This window comes from Plasmodium falciparum (genome assembly GCF_000002765.6).
Source record: "Plasmodium falciparum 3D7 genome assembly, chromosome: 11".
Lineage (NCBI taxonomy): Eukaryota > Apicomplexa > Aconoidasida > Haemosporida > Plasmodiidae > Plasmodium > Plasmodium falciparum.
Genome location: NC_037282.1, coordinates 735,030 through 757,500, shown reverse-complemented (window position 1 = coordinate 757,500; position 22,471 = coordinate 735,030). Strand labels below are relative to the sequence as shown.

Here is a 22,471-nt window from a genome sequence, read left to right as displayed (position 1 = left end):
CTTTCTTTTTATTTCTCAAATTTGAAAAGTCTAAATCATCTTCTTTCTTTTTATTTCTTACATTTGAAAAATCTAAATCATCTTCCTTCTTTTTATTTCTTACATTTGAAAAATCTAAATCATCTTCCTTCTTTTTATTTCTTACATTTGAAAAGTCCATATCATCTTCTTTCTTTTTATTTCTTACATTTGAAAAGTCCATATCGTCCTCTTTATTTTTATTTCTTACATTTGAAAAATCTAAATCATCTTCTTTTTTTTTATTTCTTACATTTGAAAAATTTAAATCGTCTTCCTTCTTTTTATTTCTTACATTTGAAAAGTCTAAATCATCTTCTTTTTTTTTATTTCTTACATTTGAAAAGTCTAAATCATCTTCTTTTTTTTTATTTCTTACATTTGAAAAGTCCATATCGTCCTCTTTATTTTTATTTCTTACATTTGAAAAATCTAAATCGTCTTCCTTCTTTTTATTTCTTACATTTGAAAAATCTAAAGCATCTTCTTTCTTTTTATTTCTTACATCTGAAAAGTTCACATCATCTTCTTTCTTTTTATTTCTTACATTTGAAAAATCTAAATCATCTTCCTTCTTTTTATTTCTTACATCTGAAAAGTTCACATCATCTTCTTTCTTTTTATTTCTTACATTTGAAAAATCTAAATCATCTTCTTTCTTTTTATTTCTTACATCTGAAAAGTTCACATCATCTTCTTTCTTTTTATTTCTTACATTTGAAAAATCTAAATCATCTTCCTTCTTTTTATTTCTTACATTTGAAAAGTCCACATCATCTTCTTTCTTTTTATTCCTTAAATTTGAGAAATCAACATCTTCCTCTTCTTTCTTTTTATTCCTTAAATTTGAAAAGTCTAAATCATCTTCTTTCTTTTTATTTCTCAAGTTTGTAAAATCTATATCATCTTCTTTCTTTTTGTTTCTCAAGTTTGTAAAATCTATATCATCAGCATTTAAATTGGTTGATTTATTTTTATTACGTGCTCCTAAAGTTATAACATCATTACTTTTTTTAAAATTTTTTTTTTCAAGTCCCGGACTTTTTATTTTATTTACATTTGAAGTATTCTCATTATTTGTTTCTTTTTCTTTCTCATTATCAAATGTTCTCCAGTCTATATTTTGAACCACTTCATCCTTTTCTAACGTTCTGTTTTTTCTTATAAATTTTTGATTATCTACTGTTTTTTTTTCTGTGGATATGGAGGTATCTAATAATAAATCATCAGTTTGATAATATTTTTGAAAATCTATTATATTCAAATGAATTTGTTTTTTTTTTTTTGCCATTCTTATTCTCTTTAAATTTATAAAAAAAAAAAAAATATATTGTAAGATTATTATTTATTTTATATATTATATTATATATAAATAATACAATATTAATATTGTTATGTTTTATTCATAAAAACATACAGATTTATCTTATTTTATCTTATCTTATTTTATTTAATTTTAATTTTAATTTTAATTTTTTTTTTTTGTTTTTTTTGTTTTTGTTTGTTTGTTTTTTTTTTTTTTTTTTTTTTTCTTATATTCTTTAGAATGTTGCTTTTTTCTTCTTTTTTTTTTTTTTTTTTTTTTTTAAAATATATATTTAGGTAAATTAGTTCTTACATGAATTATTATTGTTTTTGTTAAAATAGTAACAAATTTAAAAATGAAAAAAACGTGTATTCAAAAAGAAGAAAAATGAATAGAAGGTCAATTTTCATATGTAGAGTGAAATAAGGATTTTTTTTTTTTTTTTTTTTTTCAATAGGTAATTATTATATTATATGCATAAATATATACGTACAAATACATAAATAAATAAAATATATATAATATATATATATATATAATATATTTTTTATATGCATTATTATAAATACATATTTATATATTATATAATATTATATATTATATTATATATATAATATATATATATATATATATATATATATATATATATATATATATATATAGTATTATATATATTATAATTATTATATATAAAAATAAATAGTTGTGGTTATTTTATATTATCTTGAAAATAAAAAATATAATATATATAATATATATTTATAATTTAATGAATAAGGCTTTATTACAATATTTTTTTTTTATTAAAAAGAAATTATAAAAATAAAATATCTTTAATAAATTAATCTTTATATATATATATTTACAACTATTAAAAATATAAAATAAAGTTAAAAAAAATATACCTTGTTATGAATTAAATATAAGAATGATATATTATTATTATTATTTGGCTTTTTTTTTCAAAAGGGTATGATAAAAAAAATGTTTACATATATATATAACGTTGTAATAACTTTTTTAGTATTATTTTTGTTAAAATTTTCCAACACAAAAAAATGTATATATAAAATATGATTAATCATTATGTAGAATCAGTATTCACACATAAATGTATACAAATGTTGTTGTGCATATAATATAGTAAACTGTTTATATATATAAAGAATAAAATAATATTGTATCTCTTCAAAAGTAAAATAAATGGAGAAATAAAAAAAAATTGTTTCTTTTTTTCTTTTTTTTTTTTTAAATAGCAATAATTAACAAAGTAATTAAAAGATGCTTTAAATATACCTTTTTTTTTTTTTTACAACAACTAATTTTACAAAGTGGAAATATACACATATATATATATATATATTTATATTTATATTTATTTATTTTACTTCTTTTACAAAACAATTTTATTCTTGATAAGGAATAATTATTATATATTAAAACAAAATAATCATATAAAAAAAAAAAAAGAAAAAAAAAAGCAATAGCCAAAACAAAAACAAAAACAAAAACAAATTATACCAAAACAAAATAATGAAATAAAAAATGGGGTAGTAATATAAAAATGTAAGGGTACATAATAAATAATCAAAAAAAATATGGGGAAAATATGTAAATATTAATAAATAAATAAATAAATATATATATATAAATATATATATATATATATATATATATATATATATATATATATATTTAAATAGGACACATGTTCAAAAAAAAAAAAATGTTATAAAGTTTATTTTATTATTTACATTCACTCACCCATCATGGTGTTAATTAAAATAATCAACATATCTACTACGAACATCAGTCATATTTAAAGGATTTTTATTTCTTTCTGATGAATAGTTTATACCAGTAGGAGGTGGGGATATATTTTTCATAGCCATTTGTTTTTCTAACTTTTGCTTTTCTCTTTCCTTTTCTTCATCAGAAGTTACACCTTTTTCTCTCCAACGTTTTTTTTCATAATCATAATAAAAAATATTTTCTTCTTCTTCTTCTTCTTCTTGCATATATTCCGTTTTTTTAATTTTTTCCTTTATATTTGAAAAAAAGCCCGAAATGAAACTTTTCCCCATATTTATAAGATCCATATTATTTTCATTTGCACATTGTTGCTGATCTTGTGATGATGATAAATTATTATCACTAGAATTTTGGACATTAACATTATTAATGTGTATATTATTATTCTTTACATTCATATTGTTATCTTTTTTTATATTGTTGGTAAAATTTCCCTCTACATTTTTATTATCATATAAAGAATTATGAGTATTTATATGAACATTTAATGGACCACACATGGTTCCCTTTTCATTTTGTACTTGCACTGTGTCCTTAGCATTATTATTTTGTTCTACAACATTTGTAAAGTTTTGAGAATACACAAATGTTATATTATTATTATTATTATTATTATTATCATTATTTGGTACATTATAACGATATGTACCTTCAGTACTTTTCTCATATGTATTGACATGATTATTTATATCATTATACATATGTCCATGCGTATTATTATTTACACTTGGAAAGTTATAATTTGTTCCTATATTATTATTCTTATTATTAATAGTAAAATTGTAAGGTGCCTCATTTTGTTCTGCAGCAAAATATGAGGAAGGGTTTACATTGGATGAAGCATGTTCATAAGTATAATATTTATTATTATTATAGTACATATTATTATTATTATTACTATGATACATATTATTATTACTATGATACATATTATTATTATTAGGGTATATATTATTATTATTATGGTATATATTATTATTATTATTATTAATCGCTTGATGAACACTTAATCCATTTTGAATATGTATAATAGAACTATCCTCATTTCTATTTGTATGATTATCACCATTTAACATATCACATGATTGAATGTTCTCATTTTCATTATATGATGAATTATTATTATTACTTTTCAATATATCAAACATTGTGCTATTAAGTTTCTCTTCTTTTATATTGGAATAAACATTGTTTTTCCCTAAATGATCTGTCACTGTTCTATTTGTTTTTATATTAAAATACTCATTTATATTTTCTTGTGTTTGTACATGTATAGTTTTATTTCTATTATGTATAGGCGAATTATTAAATACATTTATGTTAGTATTAGTCGTTGTGTATTCATTTATATAATTAACATTAGTATCATTCATATTATTATAATTTACATATCCTTTAATATTATTACTATGGTTCTTATCCATCATATGTTCATACATATTATCTTTTGGTATTGTTGTAGTTATACCAGAATTTGATATAAACTTATAAGTATATATAACTTCATCATTGGACATACAAGATTTTCTTTGTAATGATAACATATCTTTATTTGTTGTTGTTGTAAATATATATTTTGTTTTTTCTAATAAGGTATCATATAAATATAATAAATACGAATTTTTTTTTCTGTCATTTTTTATTACATCAATGTAATAATATAATATTTCTACATATCGTTGTGCTTGAGAAAGAATACCATATTCTAATAAAATGTATGCATATATAATTTTATAAAAAATAAGCTGTTCAAAAAAAAAATCATCTTTTTCATATCTACACATATATTCATATATATCACAAACTTGAAAGCACATAATATCGAAATGGGAATTCAACAATCCACAATACCCAACTGCATTGGATTCTTCTATGTTTGAACGGTTATACAAATCATTACTACGAATGTAATTATTACCATGAATGTAATTATTACTACGAATGTAATTATTACTACGAATGTAATTATTACTATGACTAGGATGATTATTATTACAATAAATATTATTACCACGCATGTTATTATTACTATGAATATTATTACCATAAATATTATCACTATACATTTGATTACTTCCAATGTTAGCACTATGAATTTTATTAACGTCCTCTACATAATTATCATCATTTTTTGTATTAGGTGAAAAGGAAAATACAAAAGGATTGTTCGATATTAACAAAAGTAAAAATTGCGCTTCTGCATTTTTTTTTTTTTCATATAATAAATGTATAAGATATATAAAAAAATTAATTATATCTTCTTTATAATCCGCAAACTGGATTTCATTCTCTTTATATTGAAATATAAAATTATGAAAAATTAATGTATAAAATGCATACCAATAATTAACTAATATATTTTTTTTAAAAACCATATTTTTCTTATTTAATATACATAAAAAGAATACAAAAGCTTCAGTACATATTTCGTCATATATATTATAATTATAAATTTTGTAAATATTTTTCATATCATTTTTCATTTCTAATTCATTATTAATTGATCTCTTAATATAACTAATATATTTATCTAGCATTTTATAATATTTCTTTTTATTATATTTCCTTAAAACCAAAAAAAAATATTTATATAATTCTTTTTTTATACAAACGTTGGTAGCTTTCTTACTATTATATATACACATATGGAAATATAATAAATAAATATCATCATGGGTAATACGTTCATTCTTATTTTCTAGTTTATATAATTCCATAATAAATTCTTTATTTATAAAATCGAAAAAAAAATAAGTATTATTATTTATACATATATCATTAATATTTTTACTATTTTCATAAACATCTGTATAGCATTTCTTCTGATCTTTATTTAATACATTTTTTTTCTTATCAACATTATTATTCATTATAATATTATTACTATTATTATTTGTAGGGTTATATATATTTATATGATTGTTGTTGCAGGGTTCATCATATTTTTTCATTTTATTAGAATCATTTTTAACATATTCATTTATATCAAACTCATCCATTTCATTATTTGATAAACTATCTATATCTATATCTTCATCTTCATTACAATCATCTGATAAGTATATATCATCTTTTATATCTTTTTTCTCTTGATAATTATCTAAAAAATACGAAATAATATTATTTCCTTTATGATTCATATTTTTATTTATATCATTTTTTTTTTCAATAGAAATCTCTTTTAGATTAAAATTTGTTAAATATGGTTTTTTCAAAATATTCAATAAAAAATTATATAAACAATTCTTTTGAATATCTTCAAAAATATTATCATTTACTGATCTTGATTTATTGATATTTATATATCCTTTTAAAAATTCTTCTATTTTATGGTCTACTTTATTACTTTTTCTACTAAAGGGTCCTGGGAAGTTTTTTATACAATAAATGAACTTTTCCATATTATTATGATAACAATGCTTAACATCATTACTATCAACATTTCTGTTACAATAATTATTATAATTACAATTACTATTCATATAAATATTATTTTCCTCATTATTCTTTTCATTAAATATATGCATCTTTCTTTTTTTTTTGTTTATATGTATTTCTATTACGTTAATTAAAGATTGATATTTAATCTTTGAATTTTTACTATAGAAAAAAGTTCCATTGTTACCAAAGCAAAAACTAACATGTACATTTTTATGAACACTTGGTATGTTTATATGATCCTTTTTGGAAATAACATCAACATTGTTATTATGATCTTTGATAGTGGCTACATTCATATGTACATTATCTCCTTTATGATATAAGTTTATATTATCATAAATATACTTATTATTATTATTATTATTATTATGAATGTTCATTTTCATATACTCTTTCTCCTGTTCATTATTAAAAATATCTTTTAAGTTTTCGCTACATATATTTCTATCCTCATTATATTCACAACTCATTCTGTCATTTTTATTATTCCACAAAAAAGAATTGTTATCCATTATATTATTATTTAAACTTACACTTTCTCTTATCTTATTATAATCTTTTTGATTATTATTACTTTCATTTTCTTCTTCACCTTTTTCCTTTAATATAACATTTTCATTATTTATATGCTGACTATTCGTATCATTCAAATTAGGATCATGAAAATAAGTCTTATGAGAATAAATTATTAATGAATCATTATTTAAATGTTCAGTAATGTTTATATTATTATCATGATGAAAATTGTCACCATTTATTTTATTATATTCATTATTTTCTTTTTCTTTATCAATAATTAACTTTTCTACTTTATTATTACTCATATAATTATTTATATCCTCCTCATAATATTCATCATTAAAATTCTTATCTACTAAAAATTCTTTTTTACAATCATTAAAATAATTTTCTACCTTTCCCTTTTTAATTATATGCAAATTTTCATTTCCTTCATTTTGTGTTTCATTTATTACATTAAAAGTTTCCACGTTATCATAAAAAATGTTATTCCTATAATTGCTACTACTATTATTATTATTATTATTATTATTGTTCATTTCATTATTATTTATGCTATTAATATAAGAAGAAAATTCTTCTTGTGGTTCCATAACTACAGAAGGTGATAAGAAAAAAGAATTTTTATCAAAAATTTTATCATCCCTTTTGTCCTTTTCGTCATTTTCATTCTTTTTATTCCTTTCATCCTTTTCATCCTTTTCATTCCTTTCATCCTTTTCATCCTTTTCATTCCTTTCATTCCTTTCATCCTTTTCATCCTTTTCATTCCTTTCATCCTTTTCATCCTTTTCATTCCTTTCATCCTTTTCATCCTTTTCATTATAAGATATTTCCATATCATACGTATTATCATCAAAAAGAGAAGATATATCATTTTTTTTTTTTCTTAATTTAAAATTAAGAAAAGTATCTTCTGATGTATTATTAAATCCATTTACATTATTATTCGTATATTCCAAATTATCCTTACCTAATAAAGATTGACACATATCTATATTTTTATCATTTTTACAAACCTCCTTATTATTAATATTATTTTTATCCATGTGTATATTTTCTTCATTCCCTTTTTGGCTACTTAACTCACCTTGTGTATCCTTATTATTTACATCACAATTATCATTCTCCTTTTCTTTTATGGATACATTATTAATGTCTTGTGTACTTTTCCTTTTTTCTTTTATTTTATCAATAATATTTATATTTTTATTCTTAAAAATATTCTCATAAGTAAATAAGTTATTTTTCATTTTTATTACTCATTTATTATATGGAAACATATATAAATATATAAATATATACATATAAATGTATAAATGTATAAATATATATATATATATATATATAACATAAAACAAGGGTATACCACAACTTTATATAAATATGATAAGCACTTTACATATATATATTATATTATAATATATTTCAAAATATACAAAGATTAACTATAAACAATTTAAAAAGATTGGGGGGGGGGGAAAAAAATTAACAAATTTAATATATCAATAAATAAACATAAAAAATAAAATAAATACCTTAATAAATCAATACGTAAACATATATACATATATATATATATATATATATATATATATATACAGAACAATAATATACACCTTTATATTCATAACATTTCTATAACGTCCACATTAAAAAAAAAGAAAAAAAAAAAAAGAGAGTATAACTACGGTCTTACATAATTTTCTCCTTATTTTTATTTTTTTCATTTATTAATTATATTATTCTACATGGAATATATTTATATATTATATTTTTTTATAATACAGTGTATTTTTTATTTTTACATAACAAATGAGGAATACAAAAAATAATAATACTTTATATAAATATATTATTTAAAATGTTTTTTATATAAAATATGATTATTATTTTTTAATATAAATTGTTTACAATGTATTTTTTTGGTTTTTTCTTTTGGTTTATAAAAGTATGTTAATTTTATAATGAAAAGAATATGATTTATATATAATAAAAAAAATATACATATATATTTATAATAATATATATATATATATATATATATAATATATATATATTTACAAAAATATATATTTATATTTATATTTATGATATATTTTTTGCCATATTTTATATTATGATATTTTAAAAAATATTAGGAAGGAAAAAAAGAAACAAAAATACGATATTATATATATATTATTATTATTATTATTATTATTATTTATAATAATAAAAAATGTATAAAAAATATTTGATATATATATTATTAGTATATTTTATTGTTAAAAAAAAAATATATAAAATAACATATAAAAAATATAATAACTAAGTGCATCAAAAAAAAAATTTATTATAATATTATATATATATATAATTGTACATATAATATAATATTATATATTAAGTATTATAAATTATATATATATATATATGTATTATATTATATATATTATATATATATATTTTTTATATATTTTTTTTTATATGTATAATTTATTATATATATTATAATATTTTATATATGTTCATCATTTGAGGAAACAAAAATATATTATTAAAATAATTTATTATTATATATATATATATATATAAAATATGTTTTATTTATTTGAAGGGGAAATGTGCCATTTTTATTAAAAGAAACAAGTAATTATTAAAATATTAAAAAAAAAAAAAAAAAAAAAAAAATTCAAATATAGATCAAAGAGAAGAATTATTTTATGATAATTTATATAATATATATATATATATATTTCAATTATATTGTTTTCTATAAAAATATAATAAAAAATGTATATTGTTGTATATATTGCATCATATATTGCATATATTTACATATTGGTAAATTTTTAATATTTATATAAATTTTCTCTTTTTCTATATACATTTTGAAAAAAATTAACTTCATCATCATCTTCTTATATATTTTATTATTATTATTATTTGTATATATTTTGTAAAGAATGAAAAAGTTAATTAATTGTGGCAATAGATTATATGTTGGTAATATTCCAGGCTCAGCAACAAGACAAGAATTAATAAAAATATTTGAAGAATATGGAAAGATATCAGATATCGATATAAAATATAATCGTAATAGTAATGGAACGAATTATGCATTTATCGAATATGAGAACCCTAAGAGTGCTGAGAAAACTATACAAAAAAGGAATGGAAAAAAATTTAAAGGTTATATGTTAAAAGTAGAATATAGTATAGAAAAAAAAAATAGAGATTTGAATGATATATATAGATCTGAATACAGAGTTGTTGTAAAACATTTCCCGAGATTTTTTAAAAATATAAAAGAATTTTTATCAAGAGCAGGAAAAGTACTTTATATTCATAAAGATAATGGTCTTATTATTGCTGAATATGAAGATAAAGAAAGTATGATTAAAGCTATTAGTACATTAGATAGAACCATCTATAATTCAAAAAGAAAAGTTTATGTTCGAGTATTTAAAGACATACCTTATGATTATTCGGATGTAAATCTTATTGATTATAATATGGTCTTCTCATCTACAAAAAATGAAAATATATCTCCAAAGGAACTAAATTAAATTATATATATATATATATATATAAAATATGAAACCATTATATCCTTCATTTATTTACTACTTCTCCTAAACATAATATTATTAAATATGTTTAATAACATAGTAATATACACGTCCGTATATGTATATAAAAAAATTAAAAATATAGTCACACATACACACATATATATTTATATATATATGTATATATTATATTTTTTTTATTTGTATATAAGCTCTTTTGTAAAATTTTTATAAAATTGAAAAATGACATACCATTTTTTTAATTCATATAAAATATGTTATATATTTTTCATGCCTTTTTAATTTCCATTTGATTTTTTTTTTTTTTTTTTTTTTTTTTTTTTTGGCATTTGATTATGTTTATTTTTAGTTTATTACCTATATGCTTATTAATTCATTATTTTATTAACTTATCAATTTTTTTTTCTTTTTTTTAAAGTGTTTAAAATTTATAAAATAAAACAATATTTTAATAATGGGAAAAAAAAAATAGTAATAAATAAATAACGATACTAATAAAAGAATAATAAAACAAAAAAAGGAAGAGGAAATAAAAAAGAAGAAAAAAAAAAAAAAAAAAATGAAGCAAAATAAGCAAAAGAAACAAAAGTAACAAAATAAACGATATAAACAAAAGAAACAAACGAAACAAAAATAACAAAATAAACAAAATAAACAAAATAAACAAATGAAACAACATAAACAAAATAAACAAAATAAACAAAATAAACAAAATAAACAAAATAAACAAAATAAACAAAGGTATGAATTTTTTGTTAATTAAATGAATATATATATATATATATATATATATATATACATACACGAACAAGTAATTAAGAGTGTACATAACTATAAATCCAAATAGACATATCCAAAAATAAATCCATAATATGTTAATATGCTGATTATATATAATTACTTGTTATAGTGTTCATAGATATTATAATTGGGACTTATAGAATTTGTAAATTCGCTTATATTGTTAATGTGATTATTATATACATTTAATGTTTGTATATTATTGTAATTGTCTAAGCTATTTAGATGTTGAAAATTATTAATTTCTTGCATGTTATTTAGATGATGTATATTATTTATATCACAAATATTAATATATTTATTATATTCATCATTGGTTGTAATATTATTATTAGGATATGGGTTGAAATTATTTTGTGAAATGTAATTTTCATAGTTTTGATTATTCTTATTATCAAATATGGGTTTCATATTTTCAAAGAGGGTAATTAAACTATTTGAATTTTCATTGTTTTTTTTAAAAAAAGAATCATTTGAACTCCAGTCATAATTATAAAGAGATGTATTAATATTATTATTCATTGGAAGTTGATAAGGGTGAGAATGTGGATTTATAAGAGTATGATGAGGAGATTGATGATGTGATGATATAAGACCAAAATTATTTGTATTAGTAGAAAAAAACTCTGGGTAACTTTTCTTTTTTTGTATACTAATATATACACGAACTTTTCTCTTTCTATCTATATCTTGTTTAACTTTACGTAATCTCCTTTTTAATATACGATCATATTGTTTTTCATTTACAAAAATTATATTATTATCATAGATCCCTTTATTTATATCATTATATAATATATTATTCTCATTTAAAATGTTATTAAATATATTACTTTTTACAAAATTTCCTTTATCTACATCTATATTTTTAGAAATTATATTTATTTCGTTCATACTATTTTTATGAAAGGGTAAAGAAATATCTTTTGTCTGATTATTATAAGTCCCATAAAAGTTCCCGTTTTGACAATTATTCATATTATCATTTATATTATTATTTATATTATTATTTAAATTATTATTTAAATTGTTATTTAAATTATTATTTATGTTACTATTCATGTTATTACTTATATTATTACTTATATTATTATTAATATTATTATTAATATTTCTGTTTGACATTTTTTTTTTCTCCATGTTCTTCCTAATCATATACGTGCCAAAATAAATTGAGTACCATATACAGTGCACCTTATACGTTAAAAATATATATTAGAAAATATATATTATTAAATAATAAAAATGTTTAGAAACGTAGAACAATATTTTGGTTAGTCACATAATATTAATCTTTCGTACATGTACACACAGAAAAAAAAAAAAAAAAAATAAAAAATAAATAAAATAAAAATAAAAATAAAATAAAAATAAAAAATAACAAACAGCATAAAAATTAACATATATATATATATATATATATATATATATATATATATATATATGTTAATATTTATTTTTATATTCATTAATGTGCTACTTGTTATTTAACAGACTTATGTTCACGTCACTATGCATTATCATGTGAGCTCTATTCACAATAAATAAATACACAATATATATATATATATATATATAAATATACATTCATATATATTATAATTTTATTCTGTTATATTTTACATAACTTTGCTTCAGATAAACATGAATAAGAAAATCATTGTGTATAGGACATATTGAAAAAGCGAATAGTGGGATATATTAATGGTATATATTATAGACAAAAAAAATATATCAAAAAAGGAAAAAAAAAAAAGTAGAAATTATATGAACATAAAAATATGTATTAATATATTTACCAATATATATGTATATATATATATATATATATACATATATATATTCAATATTTTAATTCTTTTTATACATTTATACTTTCCGTGTGCATTTAGAAGGAAGGCTATTTGTTTTGTAAAAAAATTGGAAAATTTTTTTTTCTCACATTTTTAAACTGATGGAACTTATACAGAAAAAGAAGAAAAAATTAAAAATAAATAAATATATATATGTATATATGGTTATGTAAAATAATAATAAAAAATAAAAATAAATAAATAAATATATATATATATATATTATATTTATAATCACGAAAAAAAAAAAAAAAAAAATATAATATAATATATATATATATATTATATGTTATATATATATATATATATATATTATATATTATATATATATATATACATAAAATGAAGAAAAAAAAAATGTATTTTAATTATAAATATACATAAATATATATTTATGTGTATATTTTCATAGTTTATTGTTTCTTCACTTTTAATATATTATGTTGCAATTTGAATAGGAGGTGGCAAAAACGAAAAAACGTTAACCATTCCGATTACTTTAATTTATAAATAAAATAAACCATATAAATATGTATATAATATAAAATATATTTTTATATTAATTATAATAATAAAATTATATAAAAAAAAAAAAAATATATATATATATATATATATTTATATATATATAAAATTAAAAGTTGCTAATTACTTAATCTTATTTTTTAACGGTAATAATTTATATTAGGGCTAATTCACAACTTTTATTATATATACATAATATATATATATATATATATAAATATTATAATGTACATATAATATATTTATTATTAATCATATAATTTGGGACAAGTAAAAAAATAATATATATACTTATATATATGTATGAAGAAAAAATTATATATTTTGCATGTTTAAAAAAAAAAAAAAAAAAAAAAACTTTGAAAAATTGTAAAACAGAATAAATTTATAGAAACTGTTTTTTTTTCTTTTTTTTTTTTTTTTTTTTTTTTTTTTTTGACCTCTTTTTTAATGTTAAAAATGGTGAGTATAAATCATACTAATATAATTATATGTATGTTTTATATATATTATATTATAATATATATTGTTATTACATATTCCAATTTTCTTTTTTAAATGAACATACAAAAAATGAATTAGTTTGATATATTTCTTTTCCGTTTGAAGGCTGCAAAATTTATGAAATGTTCTTTTTTAGAATATACTTCCTATTATTCCTTACATAAGCTGCTACCTTTCTTTTTTTTCTTTTTCTTTTTCTTTTTCTTTTTTTTTTATGTCATTTCATGTTCTTTCCATAATTTTATATATAAGGAATGGTTTTTAAAAATTTATACAAAAGAACAGAAAAAAAAAAAAAAAAAACATAAATACTCATATCTAATTCTTATAGAATAGAATAATAGGTATTTAAATTCTTATAAGGCAAAGAGAATTTCATTAATATCTTTTTATTTAAAAGTGAATATGAATATTTTCTTTTATGCTTTCTATTTTTTCTTATAAGTTTATTTTTCATATTATATGGGAGTGAGTACTTCCAATGAATGTTGAAAAAAAAAAAAAATAATAAAAAAAATAAATAAAAAAAAAAAACTTATTTCCTTATAACCCCTTCTCTTGAAAGTTGTATAAAAATATAGAATAAGATAGATATACACACCATTATAAATATAAATATAAATATATATATACATATACATATTCATATATATTTACTTAAGATAATTTTAAAGGTGTAAATATGAAATAAAATAATCATATATAAAAAATAATAAATAATGAAAAATATCCGTTTCTTCATTTATTTATTATTTCTTATTCTATTCTATCAATTTTTTCGTTTTTTTTTTATTTTTTATTTTTTTGATCCTTGGAACTACTTTCGTATTCGATATAAAAATATATATATATATGAATAATATAATAAACTAATATATATATTGTATACATATTATTTTTTATATTTATACATAATCCTTTTGATTTTGAAAAAGGATTTTTTTCGAAAAGGGTAAATGGATTATGGCATCATATAATAATATTATATATTATATATATATATATATATATATATATGTATATATTAATATATATATATATATATAATTTGGATTTGTATAAATATCATTTTGCGTCATAAACTGCTATAAATATATATACACTTATAAAATTATATTAAGAATAAATATAAATAAATATATACATATATATATATATATATATATATATATTTAAACCTAATTGTATATTTTTCTCATTTTATAAACATAAAGATCTCCTTCATACATATATATTATTATATATATTTTATATTTTAATAAGGAAAAAGTCCATAGAAAAAATATATTCAATTCTTTAATAACAAAAATGAATATATTAATGAGTATATAATATATATATATATATATATATATATATATATATATATATATATTTTTTTATATTATATTTTATTATATATATATATTTATTATTTATTTATTTTTTTTTTTTTCTTGTTATTTCTTGTTATTTATATATTTATAATATATAAAATGTATAGGGCTGATATCATCAGAAAGAAGTCAACTTGTTTATTATTACCAAGTGAAAAAAATGCGTTTCAAAAAAAAAAATGGCTACTGAAAAAATCTTTGGATAATTTATTAGATTATAACAATACACAAAAGGAATGTCTCCATTCCTTATCATATTTAAAAGATAGAATAAATAATAATAATAATAATAATATGAAGAATGGTTATAAAGAATTAGCTGTATGTTCATCATCAATTAAATACAATTCAAACGTAGACTATAATATATTTTTTGATTCTTTAAATTTTATTTGTGAACATGTACAAAATATATGGAGTAATAAAAATAAGCATGTTCAAATCAACGAAAATATATCTAATATGTTTGTGAAATTTTTAAAAAAATATAATCATTTTAAAAATGGGAACTATAAAATAAAGAATCGTTTATATAAAAAGGATAGTTTTATTAAACCATCTAATTATTTACAGTCCTTTTTATTAAATGGGAAATGTGATGAGGGTGAGAAAATTATAAAAAAAATTTTAAAAGATAATAAAAGCTTGAAAAGTATAAAAAAAAAAATAATGAGGAAAAATGAAGATTTCATTTGGTCCCGTGAGAGGAATATGACTAATCTAAGTGGTCACAACCAAAGTGAACATACATTAGGCGAATCAATAATTAATAATAATAATAATAATAATATAATTAATAATGTAATAAAAAAGCATATGTCATTTACAAATTCAAGATACATTGGTTTTCTTAACAATAACGTATCAAAATATAAATTAAACTTTTTTCAATTTTTAAAAAATATGTATCTTTCTAAAGCACCTAAAGGATTTGAAAGATTTGAGAATAAAAGTCCAAATAGCAATAATTTTAAACCTGAAGAAGAGAAACCACGTAAATATGATAATTATTTTTTTTATATATTCTTTATTTTATTATTATTTTTCCTTTTATTTGTGGATTCGAATGGTTTATATAATGAAATAACCCAGAATGATTTTTTTTATAAATATTTATCAAAAGGTTATGTAGAGAAAATAAAATTAATTAATAAAGATTATGTAAAAGCATATTTAAATTCGCATGGTATAAAAAAATATCATATGAAATATGTAAGTTTCAGGGTTGGAAATAGCGACAGTTTTGAAAAGAAGGTAGAAGCTGTACAACGAGAAATGAATATAAAAAGAGATGAATTAATAGAAGTACAATATGTTAATGAAGCTAATATATTAAATGAAGTTAAGGGTTATATTCCAAGTATCTTATTTTTTTTATTGTTAATATTTTTATTTCAAAAAATTACTTTAAAAAATGTAACCAATAGTGGTATGGATAAATTATTTAAATTTAGTAAAATATCTCCTATTAATAAAAATAGTTTAAAAACAGACGTCAAATTTTCAAGTGTAGCTGGTATGAAGCAAGCTAAAGAAGAAATTATGGAATTTGTCGATTTTTTAAAAAATCCAACTAAATATGAAATATTGGGTGCTAAAATACCTAAAGGTGCATTATTATGTGGTGCACCAGGTACCGGAAAAACTTTACTAGCAAAAGCTGTAGCTGGAGAAGCAAATGTTCCATTTTTTAATATAAGCGGTAGTGATTTTATTGAAGTTTTTGTTGGAATAGGTCCATCAAGGGTTCGAGAATTATTTGCTCAAGCAAGAAAACATGCACCTTCTATAATTTTTATAGATGAAATTGATGCTGTCGGCAGAAAGAGATCAAAAGGTGGTTTCTCTGGTGGAGGTAACGATGAAAGAGAAAACACATTAAATCAAATGTTAGTAGAGATGGATGGATTTCATACATCTAATGATAAGGTGGTTGTTTTAGCTGGTACGAATCGAGTAGATATATTAGATCCAGCTATTACTAGACCAGGTAGATTTGATAGAATAGTAAATATAAGCAAACCTGATATAAATGAAAGATCCGAAATATTTCAAGTTCATTTAAAAAATCTTAAATTACATGAATCATTAGATATTAAAAATATTAGTTATATATTAGCATCTTTAACACCGGGGTTTGTTGGTGCTGATATTGCTAATGTTGTTAATGAAGGAGCTATTCAATGTGCTCGAAGATCTAATTTATTAGGTGTTCAAATAAAAGATTTTGAATTAGCTATAGAAAGAGTCATTGGTGGATTACCAAAATCTTCTTCTCTTATCTCTCCACTTGAAAAAAAAATTATATCATATCATGAAACTGGTCATGCACTTATTGGATGGTTTTTAGAATTTGCAGATCCTGTATTAAAGGTATCTATAATACCTAGAAATAATGGAGCTCTTGGATATTCACAACATTTAAGTGAAGAAATTATGTTATTTTCCAGAGATGCAATATTAGATAAAATTGCTGTAATATTAGGTGGAAGGGCAGCAGAAGAATTGTTTATAGGGAAAATTACGACTGGAGCTATTGATGATTTAAATAAAGTTACTCAGCTAGCTTATTCATATGTTTCTCAATATGGTATGAATCAAGAAATAGGATTGGTTTCTTTTCAACCCAATTCAAATAGTGAATATAATTTATACAGACCACATTCAGAATGTTTAGCACATCTTATAGATAATGAAGTTAGATCCTTAATTGAAACTCAATATAAAAGAGTTAAATCTATATTAATGAAAAATGAAAAACATGTACATAATCTAGCCAACTTATTGTATGAAAAGGAAACTATCTCTTATCACGATATTGTTAAATGTGTTGGTGAAAGACCCTACCCAGTCAAATCAGCATATGAAAAGTTTGTGAAGGCAAATCCATACAAAGCAATATCAAGCGAACCGTTACTGGAAGATAAAAAAGAAAGTGATAATATGAAGGGTGATACTTCAAATATTGGAAATGTTAATACAAACGATTTTGAAAAGGGGCATATAAAGGAAAATACAAAGGAATGTACAAAAGAAAATACAAAGGAAAATACAAAAGACAATACAAAGGAAAATACAAAAGAAAATACAAAGGAATATACAAAAGACAATACAAAAAATCAGTACAATATTTTGGGAAACAGTTCCAAAGATGATACTAAACAAACTTCATCAAAGTTGAATGAAGAGAAATGTAAGGAAAAATTAGGGGATTCTAAAAAGAAGGATAATAAAATATCCAATGTGAAACTAAGATGATAAATTAAATGATGTAAGTTATACGGTGGATAATTAAGGAAATTACATTAATATTCATCATTCAGAGAAGAATAATAAATGTATAAAAAGAAAAAAAAAATATATATATATATATATATATTTTTATTTATTTATTTATTTGTGGGTACACGTTTATGTAGATAGTCGTGTCCAACTTGTAACGTAATATGATTGTGAAGTCAAAATAATAACATTTTAAATATTTTGTTGTAAAAAAAACAAATTATATAATTTTAAATATATATATATATATATATATATATATATATATATATTAATTTATCATGTTCCTGATATTTAGGGGACATTCTTCATTTTTGAAAAATATTATTAAAACACATAATAATTATTTTTATTTTATATACTACATGTATCTATATATTGATTTTGTAAACTTTTAATACATACTGGCAAAGAAGAAATTGTTTATTTTCCTTTTATCTTCTTTTTTTTTTTTTTTTTTTTTTGAATTACAATATATATATATATTATTTAATTTTTAATATTGTCTATATACATATATAAATTTTTTGTTTAATTAATTTGCTTATTAATTATATGTTTGTGCATTTTTTTTTTAACGATTTAAAATAAATTGTAAATTATAACAATAAAATGAAAAAGGAAATAAATATATATAAACATAAATAAATATATGTGTAATTATATAATTCTTTGTTTACTTAAAAAAAAAAAAAAAAAAAAAAAAAAGTATAAATTATATATATATTATATATATATATATATATTATATTATCAGTTCAAACGGTAAACATATGAAGAAGATTGAGTTATATAACGCACCCATCGGTGCGTATTACTTGTTTTGTAATTTTCAATTATCCTCAGATATTTTATTCTAAGTTTTGATAAATTAAACATTGGTATTTCAAATAAAATATATATAGGTCCAAAATCTCGTTTTGAAAAGGCATAATGAGGACTTAAGGTAATTTTTGATCGAATACTATATTCGTGTTCTCCCTGTAATATGAAAAAAAAAAAAAAAAAAATAAAAATAAAAAAAAAATAAATGGATGTTTATATGTAGAAATATATGTGTGAATATAAAAATTGTATAATAATACAAATATATAATGTTATATGTAAATAAATAAATAAATAAATATATATATATATATATATATATATATATAGTTCATTTCGTTTTATATATATTTTTTTTTTACCTTGAATTTTTTGATGGTCCATAATAATTTGTTCTCATTTGATATATATTGAGCTGAGAATAAATCCGAATTCGTATTCAAGTCCAAATGTACATTAGTTATGTGTTTACATAAATTGCAATAAACAAATACATTTGTGCATGTATATTGAGAAGGGATATCTAGCCGTATTCTTATACACAATTCTACCTATAAATCAATAAATAAAATAAATAAAATAAATAAATATATATATATATATATATATATATATATATATAAATATATATATATTTATTTATATTTACAAAAAACCAGTTGTATGCACTTGACATATACATAATCTATAATACTTCATACCGTATGATTTTGGTTATATATAACATTAGCATATATTTTAAAAGGCGCTTTAAAGTTATTATTGATTCGATAATTCATAAGTACACATTCACCATCTGGTTGGTATAAAGATAGAATTTTATCTTTTTCAAATTGTGATAAATTAACTAGATGATTAAAATTACAATCGTCAATAATAATATTATTTGAATTATCATGATGAATATTTTTAATATATAAATCATCATTCAAAGCTATTTTGATAAATGGATTTCCTAATAAATAAGATTTTATTTGTATAACACCATCAATATATGAATATACTATTTCTCCATTCGAATTCATAATTAAATTAATTTTTTCAACTATATCTATAAATATTTCATTTTTTTTATCATTAATTTGTATAGGTTTTTGGGATGCATTTGATGGTAATGTATTTGTATTTTTTATAGAAAAATTAGGTAGGTTGGCAAATTTTTTCACTGTATTATTATTTGTTGCTATTTCATTATGTATTAGATTTTTTATATATTCTGTATTACTATTTTGTAAATAACCATAATCTATTATTTCATCTATTATTTCATATATTAAAATAAAATTGGTTCGTATTAATTCTTCTGTAATTTGTCCACAAAAATCTTTAAATATTTTTAGCAACCGATGTAATAATTCAATTAAATAACTTGGAGAAATATTAAACAATGATGTTACTACAAAATATAAACTATTACTTTTCAAATATGTAAAATTTATACCATTCAAATAAAAAACTGGAGGTGCATCACCTTTATATAATTTTACATTTCGAAAAAATACTTCGGCACTACCTTTTATTATATCTCCACGAAAATCTCTATTAATAATGGTATCCCCTCTTGGAGACAAAATATAAAATTGGGATATCACCATTTTTGAAAAAAAAAAAAAAAAAAAAAAAAAAAAAAAAAAATATATATATATATATGTAACTCTTATAAAGGTGTCTTTATTATAATAATTGCCATATGGTAATTACTACTACATTATTATAATTATATTCTTCTTCTTCTTCTTCTTCTTGTTTTTTTTTTTTTTTTTTTTGGTAACTCTTAACTATATCATTATAAAATATTATGACTTGAAGAAGGAAAAAAAGAAAAAAAAAAAAAAAAGTTCTTTTATTCGACGATATGTTTGACAAATATTATATATATAATATATATATAAATATATGTCCTATGTAATTGTCTATGCACAAAAAAAAAAAAAAATAATAATATATATATATATATAGTATATATATATTTATATATTCAAAAATATTATTATATGTTAAAGAAAAAAAAAAAAAAAAAAGAGAAAAATTAAATTTAAAACACTTCACAAGGGATATCCCTTGATTTCCCTTTTTTTCTTTTTTTTTTTTAAAGAAAGAAAAATATATAGCCAAATATTACAAAAAAATAAAATAATAAGATAGATTATATATAAAACAATATCTTATTTTATAATACAATAAAAAAAAATGGTACATATATATATATAACATTTATGTAAAATCCCTATTTTACATTTCTTTATTTTTTTAACAATTTTTTATACATTTAAATATTTATATATATTATAATATTTCTTCTATGTTATTATATATACAAAAAATATATATTTCCATAAAACTACTAAGAACATAAAATTATCAAGTAAAAATAATTTTAATATATATATAAAACTGAACCATTCTGATTTATTTTTAAAAGATATATTATATATATATATATATATATATATATATATATATATATATATTATGTAATTTTTTTTAAATTATGTAAAATATATGAAATAATAAAAAAATAAGTCCGTTTAAATAAAAACAATTACATAATTATATTTTATATATATAATTATAATTATTTATAATGCATATATATATATATTTTATATATATATATATATATATTTTTATCAT

The 22,471-nt window shown here is 18.6% G+C and overlaps 6 protein-coding genes across 6 annotated transcripts in view; 2 read left to right on the top strand and 4 right to left on the bottom strand.

Annotated features, from left to right (window-relative positions):
• The window catches only part of PF3D7_1120000 (conserved protein, unknown function), a gene marked incomplete at both ends in the record, with an annotated part of 4,244 nt that extends 2,935 nt beyond the window's left edge, over positions 1-1,309 (bottom strand). Inside the window, one exon of the mRNA XM_001347842.2 lies at positions 1-1,309. This exon is cut by the window's left edge and continues 1,386 nt beyond it. Coding sequence (XP_001347878.2) covers positions 1-1,309 — 1,309 coding nt within the window.
• A 1,790-nt stretch (positions 1,310-3,099) lies between these two features.
• Positions 3,100-8,349, bottom strand: PF3D7_1119900 (protein transport protein SEC16, putative; the record flags this gene model as incomplete). The annotated part of the gene is made up of 1 exon (XM_001347841.1): positions 3,100-8,349. One exon carries the CDS (start codon positions 8,347-8,349, stop codon positions 3,100-3,102), a length of 5,250 nt encoding a protein of 1,749 aa, XP_001347877.1.
• A 1,695-nt stretch (positions 8,350-10,044) lies between these two features.
• Positions 10,045-10,647, top strand: PF3D7_1119800 (alternative splicing factor ASF-1, putative; the record flags this gene model as incomplete). Its single annotated transcript, XM_001347840.1, has 1 exon — positions 10,045-10,647. The coding sequence occupies one exon, from the start codon at positions 10,045-10,047 to the stop codon at positions 10,645-10,647; it is 603 nt and encodes a 200-aa protein (XP_001347876.1).
• Positions 10,648-11,568: 921 nt separating this feature from the next.
• PF3D7_1119700 (conserved Plasmodium protein, unknown function) lies at positions 11,569-12,627 on the bottom strand (the record flags this gene model as incomplete). Its single annotated transcript, XM_001347839.1, has 1 exon — positions 11,569-12,627. The coding sequence occupies one exon, from the start codon at positions 12,625-12,627 to the stop codon at positions 11,569-11,571; it is 1,059 nt and encodes a 352-aa protein (XP_001347875.1).
• Positions 12,628-15,829: 3,202 nt separating this feature from the next.
• On the top strand, positions 15,830-18,988 carry PF3D7_1119600 (ATP-dependent zinc metalloprotease FTSH, putative; the record flags this gene model as incomplete). The annotated part of the gene is made up of 1 exon (XM_001347838.1): positions 15,830-18,988. One exon carries the CDS (start codon positions 15,830-15,832, stop codon positions 18,986-18,988), a length of 3,159 nt encoding a protein of 1,052 aa, XP_001347874.1.
• A 777-nt stretch (positions 18,989-19,765) lies between these two features.
• Positions 19,766-21,432, bottom strand: PF3D7_1119500 (AP-4 complex subunit mu, putative; the record flags this gene model as incomplete). The annotated part of the gene is made up of 3 exons (XM_001347837.1): positions 19,766-19,993; positions 20,200-20,388; positions 20,539-21,432. The coding sequence occupies 3 exons, from the start codon at positions 21,430-21,432 to the stop codon at positions 19,766-19,768; spliced, it is 1,311 nt and encodes a 436-aa protein (XP_001347873.1).
• Positions 21,433-22,471: the final 1,039 nt, after the last annotated feature.